The sequence below is a fragment of the Netta rufina genome (assembly GCF_964035555.1).
Source record: "Netta rufina genome assembly, chromosome: 19".
In the NCBI taxonomy this organism is placed as follows: domain Eukaryota; kingdom Metazoa; phylum Chordata; class Aves; order Anseriformes; family Anatidae; genus Netta; species Netta rufina.
This window is the reverse complement of record NC_140143.1, coordinates 10669524-10690373: the sequence shown is the minus strand read 5'-3', so window position 1 is coordinate 10690373 and position 20850 is coordinate 10669524. Positions and strand designations below refer to the sequence as shown.

Here is a 20850-nt window from a genome sequence, read left to right as displayed (position 1 = left end):
GGAGTAGCAGCGCCAGCTTTCCTCAAGCACCAGTTTCAGGAGGTGAGCTTGTACACTCTGGAAAACATGAATTCCTGCTGGCTTTGAGGGAAAAGGAGGTCGTCTCCATGCCACCCCTTGGAGAAATACCTCCCCATGTTGCTCAGCTGGGTGTAAATCTTGCGGTTTGTAGCACCAAAGAGAGTCTCAAGGCTTTCAGTGGCAGAGATGTGCCTGCACATTCCTAGCCTGCGGCAGGGGGACAGATGGAGGGACGTGAATATCTTCTCTGCCCAAGCCAAGTGATGCGCCTGGTGCTGGTAACGTGCCTTGGTGGTTAGCCACAGCCCGGAGGACACCCATGCTGTGCCTTTGTGTCACAGCTCCTGTCCCCGTCTCAGCCAGTCTTCTGCTGCCGGAGCAGGACCAGCCCTCGGTCTCACCCCACCACCTGCCCCTGCATGCCCCACGGGAAGGGTTTAATCTCAGCTTCTCCCAGATGCAAATCAAGGGTTGGTGTTCTATGAACTCCACCACCGCTCCCCAATGGCTCCGTTCCCGTGTGCTGCAGGGCAGAGCCTGCGATCCCACGTGTACAGCACTGAGGTTAAGCAGGAAGGGCACATACCCCCGTGATTCTTTCTGATGCAAACTGCCCAGTTACCTGTGCTCACTGCATCAGCAAACTGGGGCTGAGCTGGGTCTCCAAAGCCACGAGTCCCTCAGCACGCAGGAGCTGTGGGGCCGCTCACCCCATTGCTCCTCTCCTGCCCTGGGAGATGGCAAATGTCCCCGCAGGCTGGGGGCTCACCTACGGGGACACAAACCACAGTTTGAAGCCACAGCGTTGGGAATCGCGCTGTCTCACGGCTCACAAAGCACCCGGGGGCCACCCTCACACCATCCAACTGCTTCTCCAGCTCTGCAGGCATTTGAGTCTGGTGGGGATGTGATGCCAGGCCCTGGCAGGGCAGCTGCAGGAGTTTGGGTTGCATGGGGAAAAGCAGGGAAACGGTTCTGCGTCCTGCTGGGCAGATGTGGCCAGAGGGTTGTGCTCCCCACTATGGTTTTGCATCATGAGTTAGCCGGGGATTGTTCCCAGTAAACAATCTGGAACTGCACTGTAATTTTTGGGGCTGAAATTTGATAATTAAACAAATACAGCATGCCTTTGTCTTGGGCGAGCACCATAAGGTAAACAGGAAGGAATGAAGGATTAAGATGTCTTTGCTGGAAAGGAAGGTGACAAGCCCAGGGCCGTGACACCTTCACGCCGAGCGGGGGGCCCAGCTGCGGGCTGGCATTGCACAGCTGCATTGTTCAGGGGTGAAGAGCAAATAAAAGCAAAGGGAAAAGAAAACAAGCTATAAAACCCTCAGCAAAGCGCACAGCCCCAGCGACCGCCTCTTGATGGCCCCGTGACAGCCCTGGGGAGTGGCAGGAGAGGGGTCACGCTTTTGAAGTCCTCAAGTTGCCTTTTGCAAAGGCCCCTTGTGACAGTAGTGCCCGTGTTGACTTTAGGGTGCATGGGGGGGGGGGACATCGGACATCTCCCAGCAGGCTTGGTCACAGCACGGCCAGCTGGAGCGGTGTTTGAGCAGCTGGGATGGGATGGGATGGGATGGGATGGGATGGGATGGGATGGGATGGGATGGGATGGGATGGGATGGGCAGCATGCAGGTAAGGTCTTGTGAACATGTTTTAGGCTGCACACACACCACGGAGCCTTGTGTTCCACATACAAACATGGCAAGGAGAGCCAGGGAATAAGATAATGAGACTTTTATGTGATTCATAGAGCTCAAACACGTGTGTTGGGATGGATGTGAATGTGAATGAGAACACGGGGAAGGGTGGAATGGGGGTGCTGGAACCCCTGGGGCAGAGGGATTGGGATCAGGGGGTGCTGGGGAGAAGAAAGGGGGCCGTGCCCTGCATGGCTCAAAGCCCTGCAGTGCCAGGAGCCGAGGGGAGGGAGCAGAGCAGGGCTCGCACAGGGCAGAGCTCCGGCAGCAAAGCTGTGCGTGGCCGTGTCCCAGCCACACGTGCCAGCTCCCTGTCCTCGCCGAGCTTTTAATTCACATGAGGAGCGGGGAGAGGCAGAAGGCTCATTGTAAGGCGCGGTGGTGAAGCACGAAGTCTCGCTGACCTCGGCTTCCCCTCCAAAAAGCCGGGTTCACCAGAAAGTGGCGGTCGGGGAGAGGTGTGGGCTGGCATCGGGGTGGGCACCCCCGGGGGACCCCTTGTGTTTGGGGGTCCCGGGGTGCTGACGGGCTGCGCTCTGTGCCCTCTGCAGCCTGCAACTGCAACCTGCACGCGCGGCGCTGCCGCTTCAACATGGAGCTGTACAAGCTGTCGGGGCGCAAGAGCGGCGGCGTCTGCCTCAACTGCCGGCACAACACGGCCGGCCGGCACTGCCACTACTGCAAGGAGGGCTTCTACCGCGACCTCAGCAAGCCCATCTCCCACCGCAAGGCCTGCAAAGGTACATTTTTTGGGGGGGGAGGAATGGGTGGGACAGCACGGCCCCTTCTCCTCCTGCCTCTTCTGCTTTCACCGCTCCTGCTATGCACACCTCCTCCTGCTCCTCTCCCAGCCAAGCCACCAAAATGAATTTTCCTCTCCCGCTCCTGTCCCCTGCCCTCGCTCCCCTGGTCTCCCCAGCCTCCCAGTGAGGATAAAGCCTCCAAGATATAACATAATGAGATATAAGGTCCTCCGTGCTGAGGGTGAGTTTTTTGAGATGTTTCCAGGTTACAAGGGCTGTTTTCTTGCTCCCGTGCATCAGGGCAGACTCGTGCAAAGCCCCAGGTGTGGGGCAGACGTGGGGTCTGCAAACCAGCACTCACCTCCCCTGAACCCCTGGGAGCCAGGGCAGCACCAAACCCATGCACCAGCCACTCCTCTCCTCCGGATGAGGCCAGAGCAGTAAAATGGGAAACAATTTTATTTTTTTGCTCAGCAGACTGGGTTTTCTGAGGTCTCCTCTTTGGCAGTGGCGAGTCCCCCAGCCTCTGCAGGGTGTATTTTAGGGGGATTCCCAGCACACCTGATGCCAGCTGTCCCCAGAAGGCATGGGGTGGCCCTGTGACACAGGTGGGTGCCCCCGGCAGCCCCTACCTTACCCAAGCTCTGTTGCTTTACATAGGATCAAGTCCTGCAAGCACGCTTTTTTAACCCTCAGCTGGATGAGGCATAAATCCCAAACCTGTGGCTCTGCTGAAGGGATCAAGCAAACCCAGAGCAGGAGATGCTAGGTTTTCCTGCAGAAAGCTTCACCTCTTTTCTCTCGAAGCACTGATTTCAACAACAAATGGAAAGCTTTTTGGCCTTACTGGGTATTTTTGGCTGGAAAGCTTCAGGTCTTCAGCATTTTCAGTTTTTTAATTAAAATTGCTTCTTCTTTTTTCTTTTCCACTTAAAAGACATGCTTTGCCAAAGCAGAAAAAGCAATCAGTTCTTCAGACCGCCCTGCCCTCTTTTTTTCACCTTGTAAAAACTTTTCCAATGACAGATTTCTGAGTTGCCCCATTATATGGCCACTAAGGAGACACGATGTGCACTGGGGGGAATTTGAGGTGCTGGGCCCCAGTGCCCTGTGCTCCCCCTGAGCCTGCTTTTGGGGTGCAGCCCCTCTCTGCTCTGCCCCGTTCACCATGTTACAAGAAGAGCACCCTTCCCAGGGCTCCAGTTGTCCCAGCTCACCCCGGCTGCCTCCACCCCAGGGACGCTGGGGGTTTCCCCTTTCCCTCCCCGTCCCTGGCTTCCCCATGTCTCCCATCACAAGGCAGCCCCGCCATGGCACCCACCTCCTGTGTCTCCCAGGGCTTTCCTCGCCCTGGCATTTCCCATTCCCCAACCCACAGCACCCCACACCTGCCTCAGTTTCCCCTGGCAGCCGGGCAGAGCCCCACCAGCCTCCGCCAGGCGCTTTGCACTGCTTTAAGCCCACGCTTCCCAGACGCGGGCTCATCTGCTCCTCGAACACCCTCTGCAATTGTTCTTCTCCCCTTCCCCTGCCTTCTCAACTGCTCCTGCTCTTGAAACTTGAGATCGCCACATTTAAATGCTTCTCCAAACCCCCCACAGGTTATAACAAAAATGTGGCTATTGGAGCCACCAGATACAAAGGTTTGTAATAAATATGCCGGTGCATGAGCAGCTCCCCGACTCGCAGGCTATTAGCACGATTTCACAGCAGTTGGAATGGTTTATTGTTGGCATAATCCACCGTCCTATACAAAAGCAGGCGAAATGAAGTTTCCTACAGCAAAGGCATTCCTTTGAACACCGGCTTTTCCTGAGCCCTGTTTATGGCACAGCGTGTTTTATGTTCCCCCTGTTTTGTGTCCCCGATTCAGTGAATGTTCTGAAATAATTGGTAAAAATGAGCATTTAAAACAAACAAGCAAAACACAAATGCCATCTAACAACTTCAGCCATTTCTCCATCAATAACAATATTAATTTATCATCTCACCAAGCCATCTGCCGATGGGCAAAGCTCTCCCAGAGCCTCCTCTTGACCCAATGTGTTTAGAATTAAGGAATTAACTGTCCTGCAGCATCTGCCATCTCCCTGCCTGCCGCTGCATCTCACACAGCACATCATGTTTTCTCCATAAGACTTGATTCTTTCAACCATCACATCGCTCCGTTCATGTTTCACGTGTAACACATTTAAAGCAGTGCATATAACGGGCAGGGACCTGCCAGGGGAGCATGCAGCACGTTTTAACCACCCTGCAAGTGTGCGTGAGCTCGGGCAAACTCCCAGCAAATGTTCCATGAACGAGCTGCTGGAGACGGTTTGTGTTAATTCAGCCTCATTCATTCAGCCTAACAGACACATCCAGCCCGCCTTCCTCTCCCCTGCGTGTCTCATCTCTCACCCCATCCAATGCGCTAGGTTCTGTATCTCCATCCGTAACGCATCTCATGTCACACGTCAGGAAACCGTAGAGGAAAAGTTGTGTTATTTTAAATGGTGTTTGTAGTGCCTGGTTCCGGTGATGTATTTATGCAAAAATATCATGTTGCAGAAATGTTTGCATGATGTCTGTGTTTTTCTTTTTTGTTTTTCTTTTTCTTTTTTCTTTTTTCTTTTTTCTTTTTTTTTTTTTTTTAACTTGGATAAAAAGAAAATGCCACTGATTTTTGCACATCTGCAGGACATGGCAATGAAATGAAATGTGAGCAGAAAGCAAAGCTGGGCAGTGCCCAGGCTGAGTGTTGGCAGCTTTTCCAACAGCCAAACGTGTAACACCTTTGCCCTCACTTGTGCAAAATATATTCTAAAGATCTGAAGCTGTCCTACCAGCACAGGTAAAATCATAAGAGTTTGCCTCTAGGGGTGATTTCTAACCCAGCAGTAGCTAACCGCAGAGTTGTGCAGCTATGCTACGTTTCTCGCCTGCGTGCTAGCTTTCAGTTACTTTCTGAGGGGAGAAAAAAAAAAGCCAAGTTGCGGTGATCGGAGATGCCATGTCCCAGAGCCATGCAACAGGCAGATCATGGCATGAAGCCTGCAAACCACATGGGAAGGAGTCGATGACAGCTGGAGCAGGGATAGTGCACGAAGCAAAACCCTGCCACACTGCCCTTTTAGCAACAAAAACCCACATGTAAGAAATCTCAAATATTCATCTTTTCAAAGCTCTGAACAAGTGTGAATTTTTCCTCCCTTCTCAATGATTTTTGCAAGAGTGTGAACAGCTCCCAGAGCGCCCAACCTGCGCTTCCCGTTTCTTGTGCTCTCCTCTGCTCCAAACGATGCCGCAAGCGAAACCCCACCTCTGGCTCCTGCAAGCCTCTGCCCGCTCCTCTCCACCATGGGCTGCTGCAAACCAGTGCCCTGGAGTTAGCTCTGGTCATTAAATTCACCCACGATATTTGTCAGTTTATTGGCATTAATGTCACTCTATCAGGAGAGAAATTCCTCAGGGTTTTATAGCCCAGCCATAAAACAGCCCCGTGCCCTGGAGAAAGGATTTGCACGCTTTTTGAGTAAAAGATGACAAAGGAGGGGCATTACAAGCATTGTGCCAAGGCTGCCAGCGCACAGCCGGGTGGAGGGGCCAGGTTTGGCACCTGGAGCCCTCCTGCCATCGGCCTGCCAGTGCTGTCCATCTGCCTTGGCATCTGCGGGTGCGTGCTCCCAGCCCGCTGCTCGAGGATTTGGGGTTTGCTTTTTGGAGGTGGTTTGGGGGCAAGCAGAGAGGCAACGATCGCTGTTCCCATGGGCTCAGCCTCTGGTCCTAGGTGTGCAGGGGCAGGTTGTGTCCCCGGCTGGCTGCAGGCATTCGGGGGGCTCTGGCCCAGCTGAACCCCTCCGGCTCCTGTGCCACGGGAGGGGAGAGCAGAGCCCCCGGTGACAGGGACAGAGGGACGGGTCCCCCGTCTCTCTCCACTGACTATAGAGGGAGCTGCGTGACCAGCTTAGAGCACGGAGCTCATCTCTACGTGGCCGAAGCCGGGGGAGATGAGCCTCCTGCCGAGCCCCAGCGAGATGTTGGGGTGCACGAAGCAGCTGGGGCAAAGCCCGGGGTTGAGGACGGGCTCGCTGCCAGCGCCGCGCTGGTGTCCCTGCAGCCGTGGCCCACTGTGGGTCGGGAGGAGCAGCCCGGGCTTCTCTTCCTTGCAATGCCGTGCCTGTGGTGCATCTCTGCAGGCTTTGGTGGCCAAGAGGACCCTCTGGCCTTGGAGATGTCCCCTGCCACCACAGTGGCCGACCCGCAGGGCTGCGGTTGGACACCTCGCAGCTGGCACCTCCCAGAGGCAATGGGATGCCCGAGGCCATCGGTGGGAGCTCCTGGCAGGACTCCTGGCCCAGGCCCTTCCTTATCCACAGTGAGTCCCCTCTGCTGGACAGGTCCCACAGGCTCCCCCCTCACCTCCTTGGTGTCTACCTCAGGGCAGGGGGTGCATCCTACGAGAGGTGCTTCCTGCCCCACAGGCAGCCTCTCATTGATCCCACCTTGTTCATGGTTTCCCAGGCCCAAGCCCAAAGCGAGACTTTCTGTGAACACACCCCTGCTCCCCAGGGAGTTGTCTTCAGTTTTCCAGCTTTCTTCCCTTCCTCTTGTCGTTTCTTTCCTCCCTGAAGACCAGCTGGAACCACCAGGGAAATGGGAGATGTGCCTTGTGTCAGCAGGGCTTGCTTCGAGTTCTTGCACCAGGGCTTGGTCACCTCTGAGAAGTCACATCCCTGGAGAAAGCTGCAGCTTCCAGGGCAATGATCTGCCAAACACAGCCTTTAATTCCTCCACGAGGCAAGCTCTGCTGAGGCTGGATGAGCAGCCTTCTAGCTGTGATCCTGTACGGCGCTCCTTAGCCTGACACCCTCCTCCCAGAGGCCCCGTGGTTCCTTATATTGATCCCATTCCAAGTGCTGAGCTCTGGTTTGTGCTTTCTGCATCTACAACTTGTCAGCAGCAGCCCCAGGCAGACACAAACCACTCGGAGGAAGTGTACAAAAATGCTGTTTAAGCCGTCTCAGGCACTAGTGTGGAGGTGTCCTGGAGCACTGCAGGAGCCCTGAGTGCCACTGCCCCCAAGTGCCACCCCTACCACGGCACGTGGGGACCATTCACCCACTTCAGCTGGTCCTAGACTGCAGAAGGGACGTGTTTATTACAGAAACTCTGAAATTACTTTGAGACAGTAGAGTGAAAACATGGAAAAGGAGGGGTTCTCTTTTTTTATAGAAGTTGATGCCCAATGCCACACCTCTTCCTGGCCGTGCCAGCTATTAAACCCACAGGATTGTAGCGACATGCAAGCAGCTACACCAAATTAAGCAGCCACTTCCAAAGGAGCAGTGCTTGCTGTGGGGCAGCAGTGACTGTTCCTGCAGCTCCAGGAGGTGATGGGGACACCTCTGGGTTGTTCCAAGCCAGGCAGGCTCCACCCGGCGCCTTCAGCCCTGCTCTCCCTCAAGGACTCGAGCACTTTCTAATTAACTCCGGCCTGTGAGGGCATCAGGAGGAACACTCACAGCTCCTTCCCCAGCACAGGGCGGCTCCACCCCCACAGGGATGGAGCTGTGCACTGGGGTGCACATTTGGGGACCACAAAGGTCCCGTTCCTGTGCCAGGCGTGCAGCCACTGGTGAGCTCGCTGGTACTGAGGCTCGTTCTGCCTTTCCTTGCAAGTTAACCGGGACAGGGAATCCTGCTCTCAGCTCTTTCCAGCAACTTCATCGCTGACTTTCTTCAGCTGGAACAACCTCCTGAATTACAGCAGCATCTAGACAGACATTTGCTTTCAGCAGAATGTGTTTTAAGTGGTCAGGGACTGATGCTGGGATCAACGAGTACAGGGGGTCCATGGGGACCCCTCGCCAGGTGCTGGGGGCGAGACAGGGCTCTGCTCTTCAGTGGCCTCCAGAGATTGCCCTAGGAACTTAGTGAGCAAAAAATGAGAGAGGAAAAGAAGAAAGAGAGGGGTTTGTCTATGCCTGGTGACAGCAGCAGAGCAAAATCACTTCAGTGCCAAAAGTTCCCTTGTGCTGCGGCTGACTTCAGGCTGCAGGGGAGCCGAGAGCTGCACCTACCGCTCCCACCCCAGCCCCTGCTGCACACCCCAGCCCTGTGGCAACACCAGGGAGGTACCTGGACCCCCCCTCAGTGGGTAAGATGGAAGAGCCAGAAAAGAGCCCCCAGAAGGAGCAAACTCCACAGCAGAAGATACTGGCACCAGCTGGGTTGGCAGAGATGGCGCAGGATGCTCTCTGGGTGCTGAGAGCTTGGGGAGTTTGGCCAGGGGTCCCCAGTGCACCCTCGAGCCCCCCAGGGCAGCCCAGAGACCTCCCTGCCCAGGTCTTTGGAGGACTTGGAGCTTGGGGCTGGGTCCTGGGTCTCCGCAAGAGACTTGGAGGACTGGAAGAGCCAAAGTTGCTAAATTCATTTGCACAGCTAGACCTTTGCATATCTCTGAGACAGAGGAAAGAAAAGCAATAATTTGCCTACCCATAAATATTTTCAAATATCTGAATTGATTTCCTGCTTCAGATCAGTTCTAGAGAGTCCAAAATCCCCCAGTCTGATGTCAAAAGGAAGCTCAGCCCAGCTCCTGTAGCATGCCCAGTTCTGACTTGAACCGTACTGAAAACCGGCGCCTTTTCCTCCTTAGAAGAAGGAAGACATTGCCCAGTTAAACCTGCACCTCTCAGGGCGTCACAAGACAGCTGCTCCCAGGAGCTCTCATTGCGTTCTTTCACTCCCCCCCAGGGGCTTCAGTGTCCAGCCAGGTGCCCCCCCATGCAGAGCTGCTCTCTGGGCTCCCCGCTCCCTCCCACCTCATTTTGTCAGGCTTGTGGCAAGCTCATCAGCCCCGAGACTGGCTGTGCTGCCAGATTTGATTGAAATATTATTAGTGGGAGAATACGCCCGCAGGAACCTCATTTCCTCAGGAGCCAGCCTAAAAATGCATCAGGAGGAGAAAATGTTTGACTTTTTCTTTCCCCCCTCAATGAAAGTATTTTCCAATCTGCTCATTTTTTTTCTTTTTCTTTTTTTTCCTTTTTTTTTTCTGCAAGCAGCCCCAGATCTGTGCAAGAAGCAATTTCTCCCCTCAGAGCAGGTTGAGCCTTATGTTGCTTTAGAGCCACGAGGACATGTCTTTGTGCCTGCTCTGCCTGCCCACACCTGCACGCAAAACAAACAAACAAACAAACAAACAAACATCAGGCTCTATCAGCAAAACCAGGAGAAGGAGGCGTCTCTGGAGGTCTCAGTGTCCCCAAGGGCTCTTCAGTGATTGCTTCAAGACACACCCGAACGGTGGAGCTCAAAGATGAGAGGGAATCTCCAGCAGGTCTTAACAAGAGGCGTTTCCAGCATTCTGGAAGGTGCAGTGATAATCACTGTCTGTATCACTAATGCCTGCCCAAAACGTGGATTTATTGCTGCTGCTCAGAGCCCCCACCCCAGATTAGTAGTGACTCTCACTCAGCAGAGGCACTGGGGGCCCCACCTGTTCCCTGGTGCAGAGGGGACAAAGACCAGGTCTAATCTGTGAAATTTGGCCCAAACTGCAGGGTGCCTGTGCCCTTGGCTTCCCTGAGTGCCAGCTCAGGAGGAGGAAATGGGAGAGCCCTGAGAAGCTGTGCAGGAGGACGGACGCTGTGAAATGCCAAGAGATTATTTGTCTTTGCCTGATAAAAGAGGGAATTCATTTTCTGCTGGTGAGAAAACCTTTAAATCTCCTAGAGAATGTGCTGAGGGACACGCTGCATGAACATGATCCTTTGGAGAGCTAAATCCAGCTCACAATACTGCAGGCAAGCCAACGATCTCATTGCAAAGGAGTTAAGAGTTAATATTTAAAGCCATCGTTAGGGTTCAGAGTTAACACAAGCATGTTTCAACCTCTGCTTCTTGTTAGCAAACTGCCTGGGGAGGGACGAGGCCAGGCTGTGTGGGACACATTAGATGCCACAGATTTTTCTTGCTGACGGCATAAATCTGTGGGACTTGCTGGCCGTGCCAACCCTGGTGGAGGTGCCGCCAGACTGCCTGCAGGACTTCTGCTGGAATCGGGATCCCAACACCCGGGCTGCCGAAGATGCAGGAGCAGGAAAAAGCAAGTGTGTGGCTACACAACAGCTTGTTTGCTTAGTGCTGTCTGAACCCTACCTCTAAATGCTAAAACAGCAGGCGAAGAGAAATACATTTACTGCATCGGGAGGGTGCGGGCTGCTTGCTTGAAGCAACAGGCAAATAGAAGTTGCTGATTTGCTGTTTAAAATATTGTTGGAGTCAAAACATCCACAGGTGAAGCTTCACTTTGGTGATTTTTTTTTTTTTTCCCAGCAGAAAACTTCTGTAGCCACATTTTTTTTTATTCTAGTCGGAGTCTTTGGAGAGAAGACAGAAAGCAACCAAAGGGAGGCAATTTTGGCCACGATTCTGGAAAAGCGCTTAAAAGCATGTTTAAATATAAACATGTACCTGAGGCACATTGGCTACATGGGGCTTCAATTCATACTTAAACCTGAGTGATTTCCTGAAGAAGGCTCATTCCGTGAACCAGAGCCCCAGCCGATGGCCAGTCCGAGGAAGGAAGGTTTTTCCAGTTTAGTTCATTCACTGTTTTACTGCTCCTTGTGCAGCGCAGTGCAAAGCAGCCACATTTGGGGCTTTGAAATCTGGCAACACTGCGAGGTATGTTATCATTGCAGACAGCATGACGAGGGGAAATCTGGACAATCCCCGAAATCACGCCTCTCTCTGTTCTTCGGTCAAACGGGCTTTTCATCGTTCTGAAAACCTCCCAAGGCCAGGGCTTCCTCAAAAACAGGAAGATGCTAATTCTCCAAAAATGCGGGTCCTTTCAGGTACCTTCTCACAACCGGTCACACCTGAGGAGAGCTAAGCCCGGAGATTTATGCCTCTGTTTACCTTTCGATGCACGTGTGTGGGGGAAGATTAGCACCTGGGAATGCCTCTGACCAAAACTCAGGGGTGGAAAAATATTTGCATTTTTGTCATGCTACGTGCCCACCTTTGGTGGGCCGGAGACATCCCAACAAGTCCAAACACTTTTTCAGGGTAGTTTGCATCCTTTCATGCACAGTCCTAAGTATTGCCTGCTGATTTTCTTAGCCCCAAAGCATCCAAAGCCCCAAGTCACACCGTTGCCCATGCTCTGACAGAGGATGGCCTGTCTTGCAGTTTTGTGCCTTGTCCTGGAAGCATCAGGCAAAGATACAAACCTCTACAACAGGCAGTTTTGCAACAGCATGCCCCCAGGGGAAATCTCTTCCTAACTGCAGGCAGTTAGTAGCTGGCTCGGAGTGCTTATATCCGTATATATATTAATCCCAGCTAATGTAACTACAGATGTTCTCATTCACGGGCCCATCTAATCCTGTTGGGTCTTTGCCATGGTGTCTCGTAGCACGAGCCCTACGAGTTAATTACGTGCAGTGCAAAGAAGCATTTCCTTTTATCGCTGAAAAAGGTTGCCTTTTGAGCGCGCTGAATGTCCCTTTGTTCCCGGGGCTGGAGGAGCAGAGGAGAGGAGCACCTGTCTGACCTCCTCGGCGCGGCGCGTTCCTTGGCACCCCTCCACCGTCTCTTGGCAGGGCTTTGCTAATCTTCTCCGTCGCCCTCCGATGGGTGCTTCTCCTTGCCTTTCACCGCGGGCTCCCAGCTGAGGGCCTGCTATTGATTTCTGTAGTGTCATGATACGATATTCAGTGTCGCTCTCTCCCCCTTTCAGAACACAACCTGCTATCTCGTTGCTCTTCCGAGCTCCGTTGCAATCAGCCAGATGTTTCATTGACGCCTGGGTCTGTTCCTGGAGTGGTTACAGCTGATCAGGACCCTTCAGCGCTCCTTCCCCTTGTGCATCCTTCCGCATGCTGGGGTTTATCCGCTGCCCCCGCACCCACTGGGGCACTTTGGGCAGGTCCCAGACAAACCCTACATGGTCTGCTCACCTCTGGGCTAGCCAATCTGAAACTGGTCACACAGACATGGAGTCAGCTTCTTGCTTTCCAGGCCTGGGCTATCATATAAAAGAAACCAGCTTTTGTGGGCAGAGGCACCCCCACTGCTCCCTCATTCCCCCTTTAAGCCTCGCCATCTGCTCCTTGTCTGCGCCACAGCCTTGAGCATGGGAGAACTTCATTTCTCACCGGTAATTCCCAGTCAGCTCTGCCACGGATACTTGCCAAAGCTTTTTCTCAAAGACTTCCTGAAAGAGCAACTAAACTGTGGCAGTCACCATCCTTGTCCGTGCTGCTGGACCTGGGGTGCAGCCACCCAGGGCGCTCCCCTCCCAGCGGCCCTGCACCTCCACTGCAGTGATTCTCCAAGCAAGGCACCATCTCAGAGGGCAGAAGCCCTCTGTTGCCCCATTTGCTATCCCTAACAATATCCAGGCACCTTCCTGCAATGATTAGTGAGCTTGTCCCTGCTCCTGTGCCTCCTGCTCTTGGCTCCACTCAGCGCTGGGGACCGCTGATGTTGGTGGGTGATGCACGCTGGGGAGTCCAGGCATGAAAACATGCTTCATGACCCAGAACGCTGATAACAGGAAGGTGATGAGGAAACCAGAAAGGTGCTTGCCCTGATCACCTCCCCTCGTGATTCTCGTGCAGTCTTTCTTCACTTTGGGGCTGGGACACAGAGGAATCTGAGCTGCACCAGACAAGCCAGCATCAGCCGCCAGCAGCCCAGCCACGCCGGGAAGGAGAAGAGCCTGTAACTGCTGGCTGCAGTGTTTGCACTGACCAGAGAACTGCAAATTGTGTTTAATTGCTCCTAATTGCTGGCACTGGCTCTGTTCCTGGGGGACAGGGATCGCACATCTGGAGATGCTGCTTGGGCCCCTTCCCACCTCCCCGCTCCAGGGCGATGCACAGGGCTGATCCGCCCCTCTACTGGGAGAAGCAGCAGGGGCAGGCGGCCTCCACTCCACCCTCATCCCCTCGGTCACTGCACGTGGCCATCCTGTGGGGACACGGCCACCGCAGAGCCCCGGGCAGGCACAGGGGGCCGGCAGCCCCAGGAGCAGTGGGTCAGGGACAGCAGCATCGCCGTGGGGTCTGAGGGACCCAAGCAGCTCCCCATGCTCTGCAGACCATCCTCCACACACGCCATTCTGCAAATCTTACTCATCACAAAGGCTTTTTTCCTTTTCTCTTTTTTCCCTTTTTCCTTTTCTTTTTTTTTTTCCCTTTTCTTTTTTTTCATTTTTTTTTTCATTTTCCTGTTTCTTTATTTTCTCTTTTTCGTTATTTTCTCTTTTCCTTATTTTCCCTTTACCTTTCTTTCTCTTTTCCTTTTTTTTTTCCCTTTTCCTTTTCATTCCCTTTTAAACTGTTTTCCCTTTTTTCCCTTTTTCCCCTCTCTCGTCCAAGCGGTCCCACCGAAACCCACAGGATCCGCTCGCACGGGGGAGGATTACTCACAGGATGGGGGTTTGCAGGCGCTGCTGAAAGCAGCACACGCAGCCCCAGCGGGGACGCCTGAAACATGAGGCATGTTCCTCCCGCTCCTCCTGCCCTTTGCCTCTTCTTGTGTAACCCTTCCCTGATTTGCTTATTTTCGTGTTAACTCCTGCCTCTCTGCTCCACGTTCACGCTTTTCCACCCTGCTGCTTTTTGTCCATCCTTGATGTAATTTTATTCTGTCTCCCCTGGCAGTACTGGAGCCATCCTGTGTGGCTGCTGAGAGCAGGTTCCCCACCTGAAGGTCCCTGTGCTTGTCACCAGCCTTGCTGGTTTAACCTTAAAATAGAGCTGTTAAAATATTTCCAATCAAAACTAGATTGGATAGAAAATTAAGGTTTTTTTTTTTTTTTGCTCCAGGCAGGTCTGCAAGCAGCTGGTTCCCAGAGGTCTGGGGGCAGAGCAAGTTTTAGCCAAAATCCCCAAATCAGAAGTGGTCGGGAAAGGGAAAAAGAAGTAAAAGCTTTTTTTTTTTTTTTTTTCTTTCCCTTGAAAAATCATCATATTTTGGCAAGACTTAGCCTTTTTCTGTCCTGTGCAGGAACAAGGGGACATCCTGGGCAGAGAGCCCCAGGCAGCATCCAAACCCCAGATGTCAAACTGGGGCAAACTGGAGCTGGGGTGGAGGAAGGTCCAGCTTGGGGGGGAGGGAGGAGCATGGGAACCTGCAAACCCTGCCCAAATGGATGTGGGCTGTCCCCAAACAATTTGGGGACACAGATTTGGGGTGTCTCAGAGCCAGGAGGTGGCAGAACAAAGCAGGAATCATCGCAGCGTCCCTCGTGGGAGTGACAGCCTCAGCCTGGGGGGTTTGGGAGTGTTTGAGAGCAAAGCCCAGCCTCTGGGGCACCCGGGCTGGTTCCCGACCCCCAGAGCAGCCCCCTCCAGGCTCTGGGCAGTGGGGCAGGGTCTTTCCCCCAAGCCCCCCTTCTGGCAGGCAGCGTCCCGAGGGGCACGAGGCGGGCAGGATCCGTGCTCCCCAGGCAGGGCTTTGGCTGGCTCTGTCCCGAGGATGTGCACGAGAGAAGGAAGCTTTCCTGCCTCTGCCTGCCACAGCTCAGCAGGGGCAGACCGCAGTCTGGCACGGCGCTCACAGCTCTTAGAAACCAGGGCTGTTAACAAATGTGCGAGGCCATAATCCTTTTGGAGCAGTGATGATAACAAGCCCCGATGCTTTTTCTCTTTTTTTTTTTTTTGGCTTTTTTTTTTTTTAACCAACAGCTGCGCCGGTAAGTCCCACTGTGGGAAATGAGCTGGTGAATGATTTCAAGTGCAGTATTTACATCCCCTGCCAAACCCTTCACATCTGCCCAGCTCTGCCGTCAAGCTTCCATCCATCTGGCCGGGAACAGCAGGTCCTCAGGCTGCCTGCACCCACAAGGGCATTTCCTTCCTGCGCCCGCAGTGCCAGCTGCCTGGGATGCTGCTCAGTGGGGAAGGGCTTGAGCAAAAGCACTGAAAGGAGTTTTTTGTGTGTGTGTGTTTTTTTTTTTTTTTAATTTCACGTGAAATGAATTCCCAAAGTCATTGAAAGCAATTATTTCCACCCGAGAACTCATGTGCTGAAGGGGTGATGAAACACTCCTTGGTTTTGTGCCCCTTCCCTACAACCCTGACAGTGCTCCGGGGAGCCGGGGAGGTCAGGGTTCGGGTTAGGGTTAGGATCTGCCCCAGCGATGTTGCCCCACGGCTCCTCCTCGAGCCCTGCAGCCCTTCCCCATCCCAGCACCCAGGCAGTGCAGTGCCCACGGGTGGGTGCCCCAGAGCAGGACCTCAGGCCCCCCGCGCTGCTCCCCAGCTCCACGGAGCACAGAGCACCCGCAGTGTGTGAGACGTCCCCCCTGGTCCCCGCTGCTCCTGTGCCAAACTCCACCTCTGTTTCAGGTCGGTGCGGTCCCTGGCTGGACGAGATGTTCACAGGACACCCAAATGCTGCCGGTGGAGCCGCGCCGCCTCACCACCTCTGCTCTCCTCGTGCCCTCACCCTCCTTTTATGTGTTCCCCCCGCAGAGTGTGATTGCCATCCCGTGGGCGCCGCCGGCCAAACCTGTAACCAAACCACGGGCCAATGTCCCTGTAAGGACGGCGTCACCGGCATCACCTGCAACCGATGCGCCAAGGGCTACCAGCAAAGCCGCTCTCCCATTGCCCCCTGCATAAGTAGGTGGATCGCGCTTTCGATGTCTGTAGATGAGAGAGATTAACCCTTAGCACAACATGCACAAGCTCAGCCAAGGCAGCCACTAACCCTCCTGCATACGTGCTGATGGCTGGGGCTGGGGGATGGAGCTGCCGGTGCCCCCACACATCACCAGCTGTGGGGCACAGTGCCAAAACCAAACCCCTCGTGTCGAGGAGCTGTGTTGTGTGAGGGCAGCTACAGCCCGATTTCCTCAAGCCGTGATTCTGCCTCGGGGTACAGCATGGGGTCTGGGTGCTCAGGCAAATTGCTACACGCAGATTTTTCTCTTCAAACGCCAGGCTGCACTGGCACAGAGCTCAAATCAAAAGAGCTGCTGGTGCGATGGAGCTGCCATCAGAGCAGCACAGCCCGATTGTGCTGCTGGATTTTAGCACCTGGATTGCTAAAGGCGACCATCAACACACAATGCACACAGAAACGTGGGCTGGCTCACCACATGGTCTGCTTTTGGGTTTGCCTTCCCAAGTGTGCCGTCAGCCTCTGCTCTTAACAGCAGCAAGCTCCAGGTACGGCTCCCAAAGGCACTGCAGTGTTTGCTCTGCCAAGAGCCACATTCCCACTCGATCCCTTTTGACCGATGCCTGGGCAAGGTGTGGTTTCACCCCGTGCTTCTCTACGGAGCCTCCTGGGTTTGCTGCTGTTGGATCATTTGGTGCTCACTCACCTTGCCAGAGACCTCCCCACCTGCCCTAACAGCAGACACCAAAATGGCAGTGCCCGGGGCAGGCTGGGGAGGAGGGCTGCTCCCCTCGAGGCTGCCTCCCTGCTGCTAAAAATAGGGGAAAAATGGGAAAAGAAAGGTGAAGGTTGAAAGAATCAAGTCTTTGTTGGATCCTACAGTCTGCTGCCCACTCCCAGTGCCTGCCCTTGCCAAATTAGGGGGCAGGCACCCTTTCTCCACCTTCTCCCATGGAAGAAAACATACATTCCAGGGTGGTTTTTGGTCACTTGAGGCTCATTCTTCCCCATGTCGCAATGGGACGGCAAGAGCTCAAACCAGATGCTTGTTTCCCCAAGATGCTACAGTCATGGCTCCGGTATGCTTTGCAGCAAGTATGCGCAAAGGTTTATCATCCATCATTCCCCAGGGCCATGGTAAATCAGAGGGTAAATTGTTCCTTGCATCACCTCCCCTGGGATTTGCTGCACTAAATGAAGACAGACGCAGAATTTCAACACGATCGCAGCCGGGCTGTGTTCACGCCAGCTGCCGAAACAGCGAGCTCACGGCTGCCCCTGCCCTGCCACCCTGCCATCCTCCGGGCCCCGTGACAGCTGCTTGCTTCTGTGACACTGCCGAGCATCCTCCCAAGGGGCTGCGAAGCTTGGTCCAGATGCATTTCAAGCAACGCTCTGGCCTGGCTGTAAAATCGTTGTGCAGTTGTTGGGTGTTTGATCAGCTTGTACGAGGCCAAAGCAATTAGAATGAGGATATGAGCATCTCGCAATTCTCCTATGCTAAAAAAGAAAACAATAATAATTAAAAAAAGAAAAACACAGCAGCACATTTTCATCCCTGAAAAAATGTCAGTGAGCTTATCCCTTGTTCGGGGGCTATTCCCAAATACATGCACAGGTTTTATACATGCACAGTGCAGGGCACCAGCTCTCTGTCCCCACACACCCCGCTCTCTGCACCAAGCGAGGTTCCAGCCACCCTGTCTGCAAGAGCACACTTACTCTCTGATTTACCACTGACTGCATTTTCCCTGTCCCATAAACTTTTATCCACACAAAAATCATGCCATGGGAATGAGCAAGGCGCCAGGCAGGGTCTGTCTGCACTGCAGCCCACGCAAGGCGAGCATCCATCGTCCCCACTCGGCACGGCCCTGCTGGCTGCTCGTGCACCACCCACGTGTACGCCACGTGTTTCACAGGGGCTTGTGCCTGCGCCGAGCTGCATGAGGGTGAACAGCTCCAAAAGCCGTCTAACGCTAATGGGGCTGCAATGCAGACAGACCCAAGTGGCCAAACTCCGCGTCTCTCCTGCCTAAATTCCGCTCTCAGACCCAGACGAGGGATCGGGACAGCAGGGTGTTCCCCCAGCAGGATTCCCAGGGATGCTCGGGAATTGCTGTGCCCTAAATGCACAAAAGATGTCACTAATGAGAGCCGCGTATGCGCGCTGGGGAAAAGAGCTTGTCTTGCCAAAGCTGGGACCATATAATGTGCTCCATCTGCAGCCCAGCCTCCGCAACATCAACAGTCAGACTTGGGCATGAAGACCCAGAACATTATGTGGTTTCAGCTATGCATACAAAGCCCAAATCAAAACCAGGGAGCACCGCGCTGGCACCAGATCCGTTTGCATTTCCTCTGAACGTGTGAGATGAGGCTAGCGTCCCAGCGAGGGGCTGCAACGCTTTACCTGCGGCCTCTCACAGGGCTGCGGGCACCTCACGCTGCTGGGCAGGGCTGGGCAGGGCTCAGCTCCTCGGGATCGGGACTAACGCTGCTTTCTTTTGTCCCCTCTCCGCTCCCGCCTGCTCCTCCCCGCCGGGCGCAGAGATCCCCGCCGCTCCCCCCACCACCGCCGCCAGCAGCACGGAGGAGCCTGCAGGTACGTTGCCTCCTCTCCTAAAGCCTCTTCTCTCTGCCTCCAGGGTAAAGGTCTTGAAAATGTGTAAAATTGATGGATAAATTCTGGTGCCTGTACTGGGACAAGCAGATACCTTTTGTGCCCTGAATATCTGAGTTCTGAAAACACACCTGCAGCACCCCGAGATGGGAGCTTCTGGGAGCAAGCGTGAGCTTGGGGAAGTTGCAGAAAGGTGTTCCCGGGGGGGAGAATCACTGAGGAGCAAATGGGGGTTACTGCATGGCACAGGCCCTTGATGGGAACCAGGGAAGGACTGGAGAGCACCGCTAGCTGATGTACGTAGTGGCTGCACAAGCACAAGAGCACTAAAGAGGGCAAAAGAAATCTCAGCTGAGTTTTACCTGGGGAGGAGGACTGGAGAACCAAAAGATAACAGAAAACCTAAGTGTTGCTTACATTTGCATGTGAGCCTTTCCTTTTCCTGTCCAGACCTGTGTGCTTCTTGCGCTAAGCAACCTGAGGGGCAGGTGTGGCCGATGTGCTGCGGCACCGTGCCTCACCAGCAGCATTGCAGGTTCTCGGGGTGGGACAGGGCTGTGGGCACTACAGGGGCACCCTGGGGATGCTTTGGCACCTCCCAGTGCACATCTTCCCATCTCCCCTCCCCTGCCCTTGCCCCACAGCCGCCCTGCACAGTGCCTTCATCTCATTCACTCCACCTCCACCAGCACCACAGCACTGGTTCCCAGCACCCGCCCCTCCTGATACACACCCTGCAGGGACAGACACCTGCCTCCTCGTGTCACCGAGGGACTTTCCTGTCCCCGGTCCCCTCAATGGACCTGCCTGAGCAGGCGATGACAGCAGGAGTGCAGCAGCTCCTCCTGTCCCACAGCCCACAGATTCCTGGGGTATTTGGACAGTGCCACAATGGGGAAGGATGCAGGGAGGGAAGATTGTTTACTTTTGCCTTACCAGTGCAGGAAGCTTCATAAATTAAAACTTTTGCACTAAAAGTGATGGACATCACCTGGAGTTGAACTCCAAGCCCTGGGGCTGGGCTTTTCCCACAAGCTGTGCTGGCAGCGTGCTCAGGAGCAATGCCCAGGACAGGAAACCAGGCAGCAAAGGGACAAGGTCTTCAGACCCCAGTGCCAAGGGAAGGGGAACCCTGGGGTTTTCTGTACTGCTGATTTGAAGCCAACTTCTGGGGCTGTAAACACAACAGCAGCAATTCCAGTATCTTCTCTTAGGCGGGTATGAGCAAGAAACAGCTTGTGGCATTGAGTTTGTGCCTTTTGCTTTGTGTGTGCTTCCTAAAGCATCTCCACTGACCTGCAGTGCTGAGCAGAGCGTGAGGGCGCGCACCAGAACTCTGCCTAGGGGGCATGCTTCGAGTTCGTGATCTGGTGATGAGTCCCTTTGCTGCTTTGCTTGTTAATTAGGAGTTAATGTGCAATGTGAGGTTTGGCGAGTCCATTGCAGCCAAGTGTTGGGCTATTAGCAACAGGAGCTGTCCCACCTCACCCAAATTCAAGCAGCAGTGGGTCTGCTGTTCCTTAAAGCACCATCTCCCAACACCAGCCTCAGTTACCCTCTTCTACCAACATAAATCTTCTTCCTCAGCTCCTCAGGAGCTTAATTACAAACCACAGAACATCTCACCATCTTCCAGTGAGCTCCTCCCCCAGACCCATTTCACAGGCAGGGATTTACAGGCGGGCACAGCACATCAGGTGCTGGTTTGAGGATCAGAGGGACCCCCAGAGGAACGTGCCCATCACACTGCTGCGTGCGCTGCAGGAGAGACCCGACCCCAACCGGTCCCACCCCCAGCACCAGGAGGGTGGGAGCAGAGCAGGCTCTGAAGGGTTTGCTTGGTTTTGCCAGAGCGAGCTCTGCTCCATCATGTCATCACGTTCAGCTGAGCCTCTCCTGCCCGATTCACCTCCCCACCCTAGGGGATGGAAACTGGCATCACCATTTCTGACCCAAACGTGTTGAGAAAGGAGCCAGGCAGTCCCCAGCCCTTGTTGTCATGCTGGGCAGTGCATTAAATCCAAGCAATGCTTAAAAACAAAAGCTCATCAGACTAAATGCCACATTTCTCACTGCCTAGCAGGGATTGCCGACTGAATGTTCCTTCTCCTGGTCTGGGAACACAGA

At 54.2% G+C, this 20850-nt stretch overlaps 1 protein-coding gene across 1 annotated transcript in view; it reads left to right on the top strand.

Annotated features, from left to right (window-relative positions):
• Positions 1-20850, top strand: part of NTN1 (netrin 1) — a gene marked incomplete at its 5' end in the record, with an annotated part of 81810 nt that overhangs the window by 42945 nt on the left and 18015 nt on the right. The window contains 3 exons of the mRNA XM_084298374.1: positions 2277-2465; positions 15950-16099; positions 18652-18705. Of these exons, the coding sequence (XP_084154500.1) occupies positions 2277-2465; positions 15950-16099; positions 18652-18705 (393 nt within the window). The remainder of the gene's footprint in view (positions 1-2276; positions 2466-15949; positions 16100-18651; positions 18706-20850) is intronic.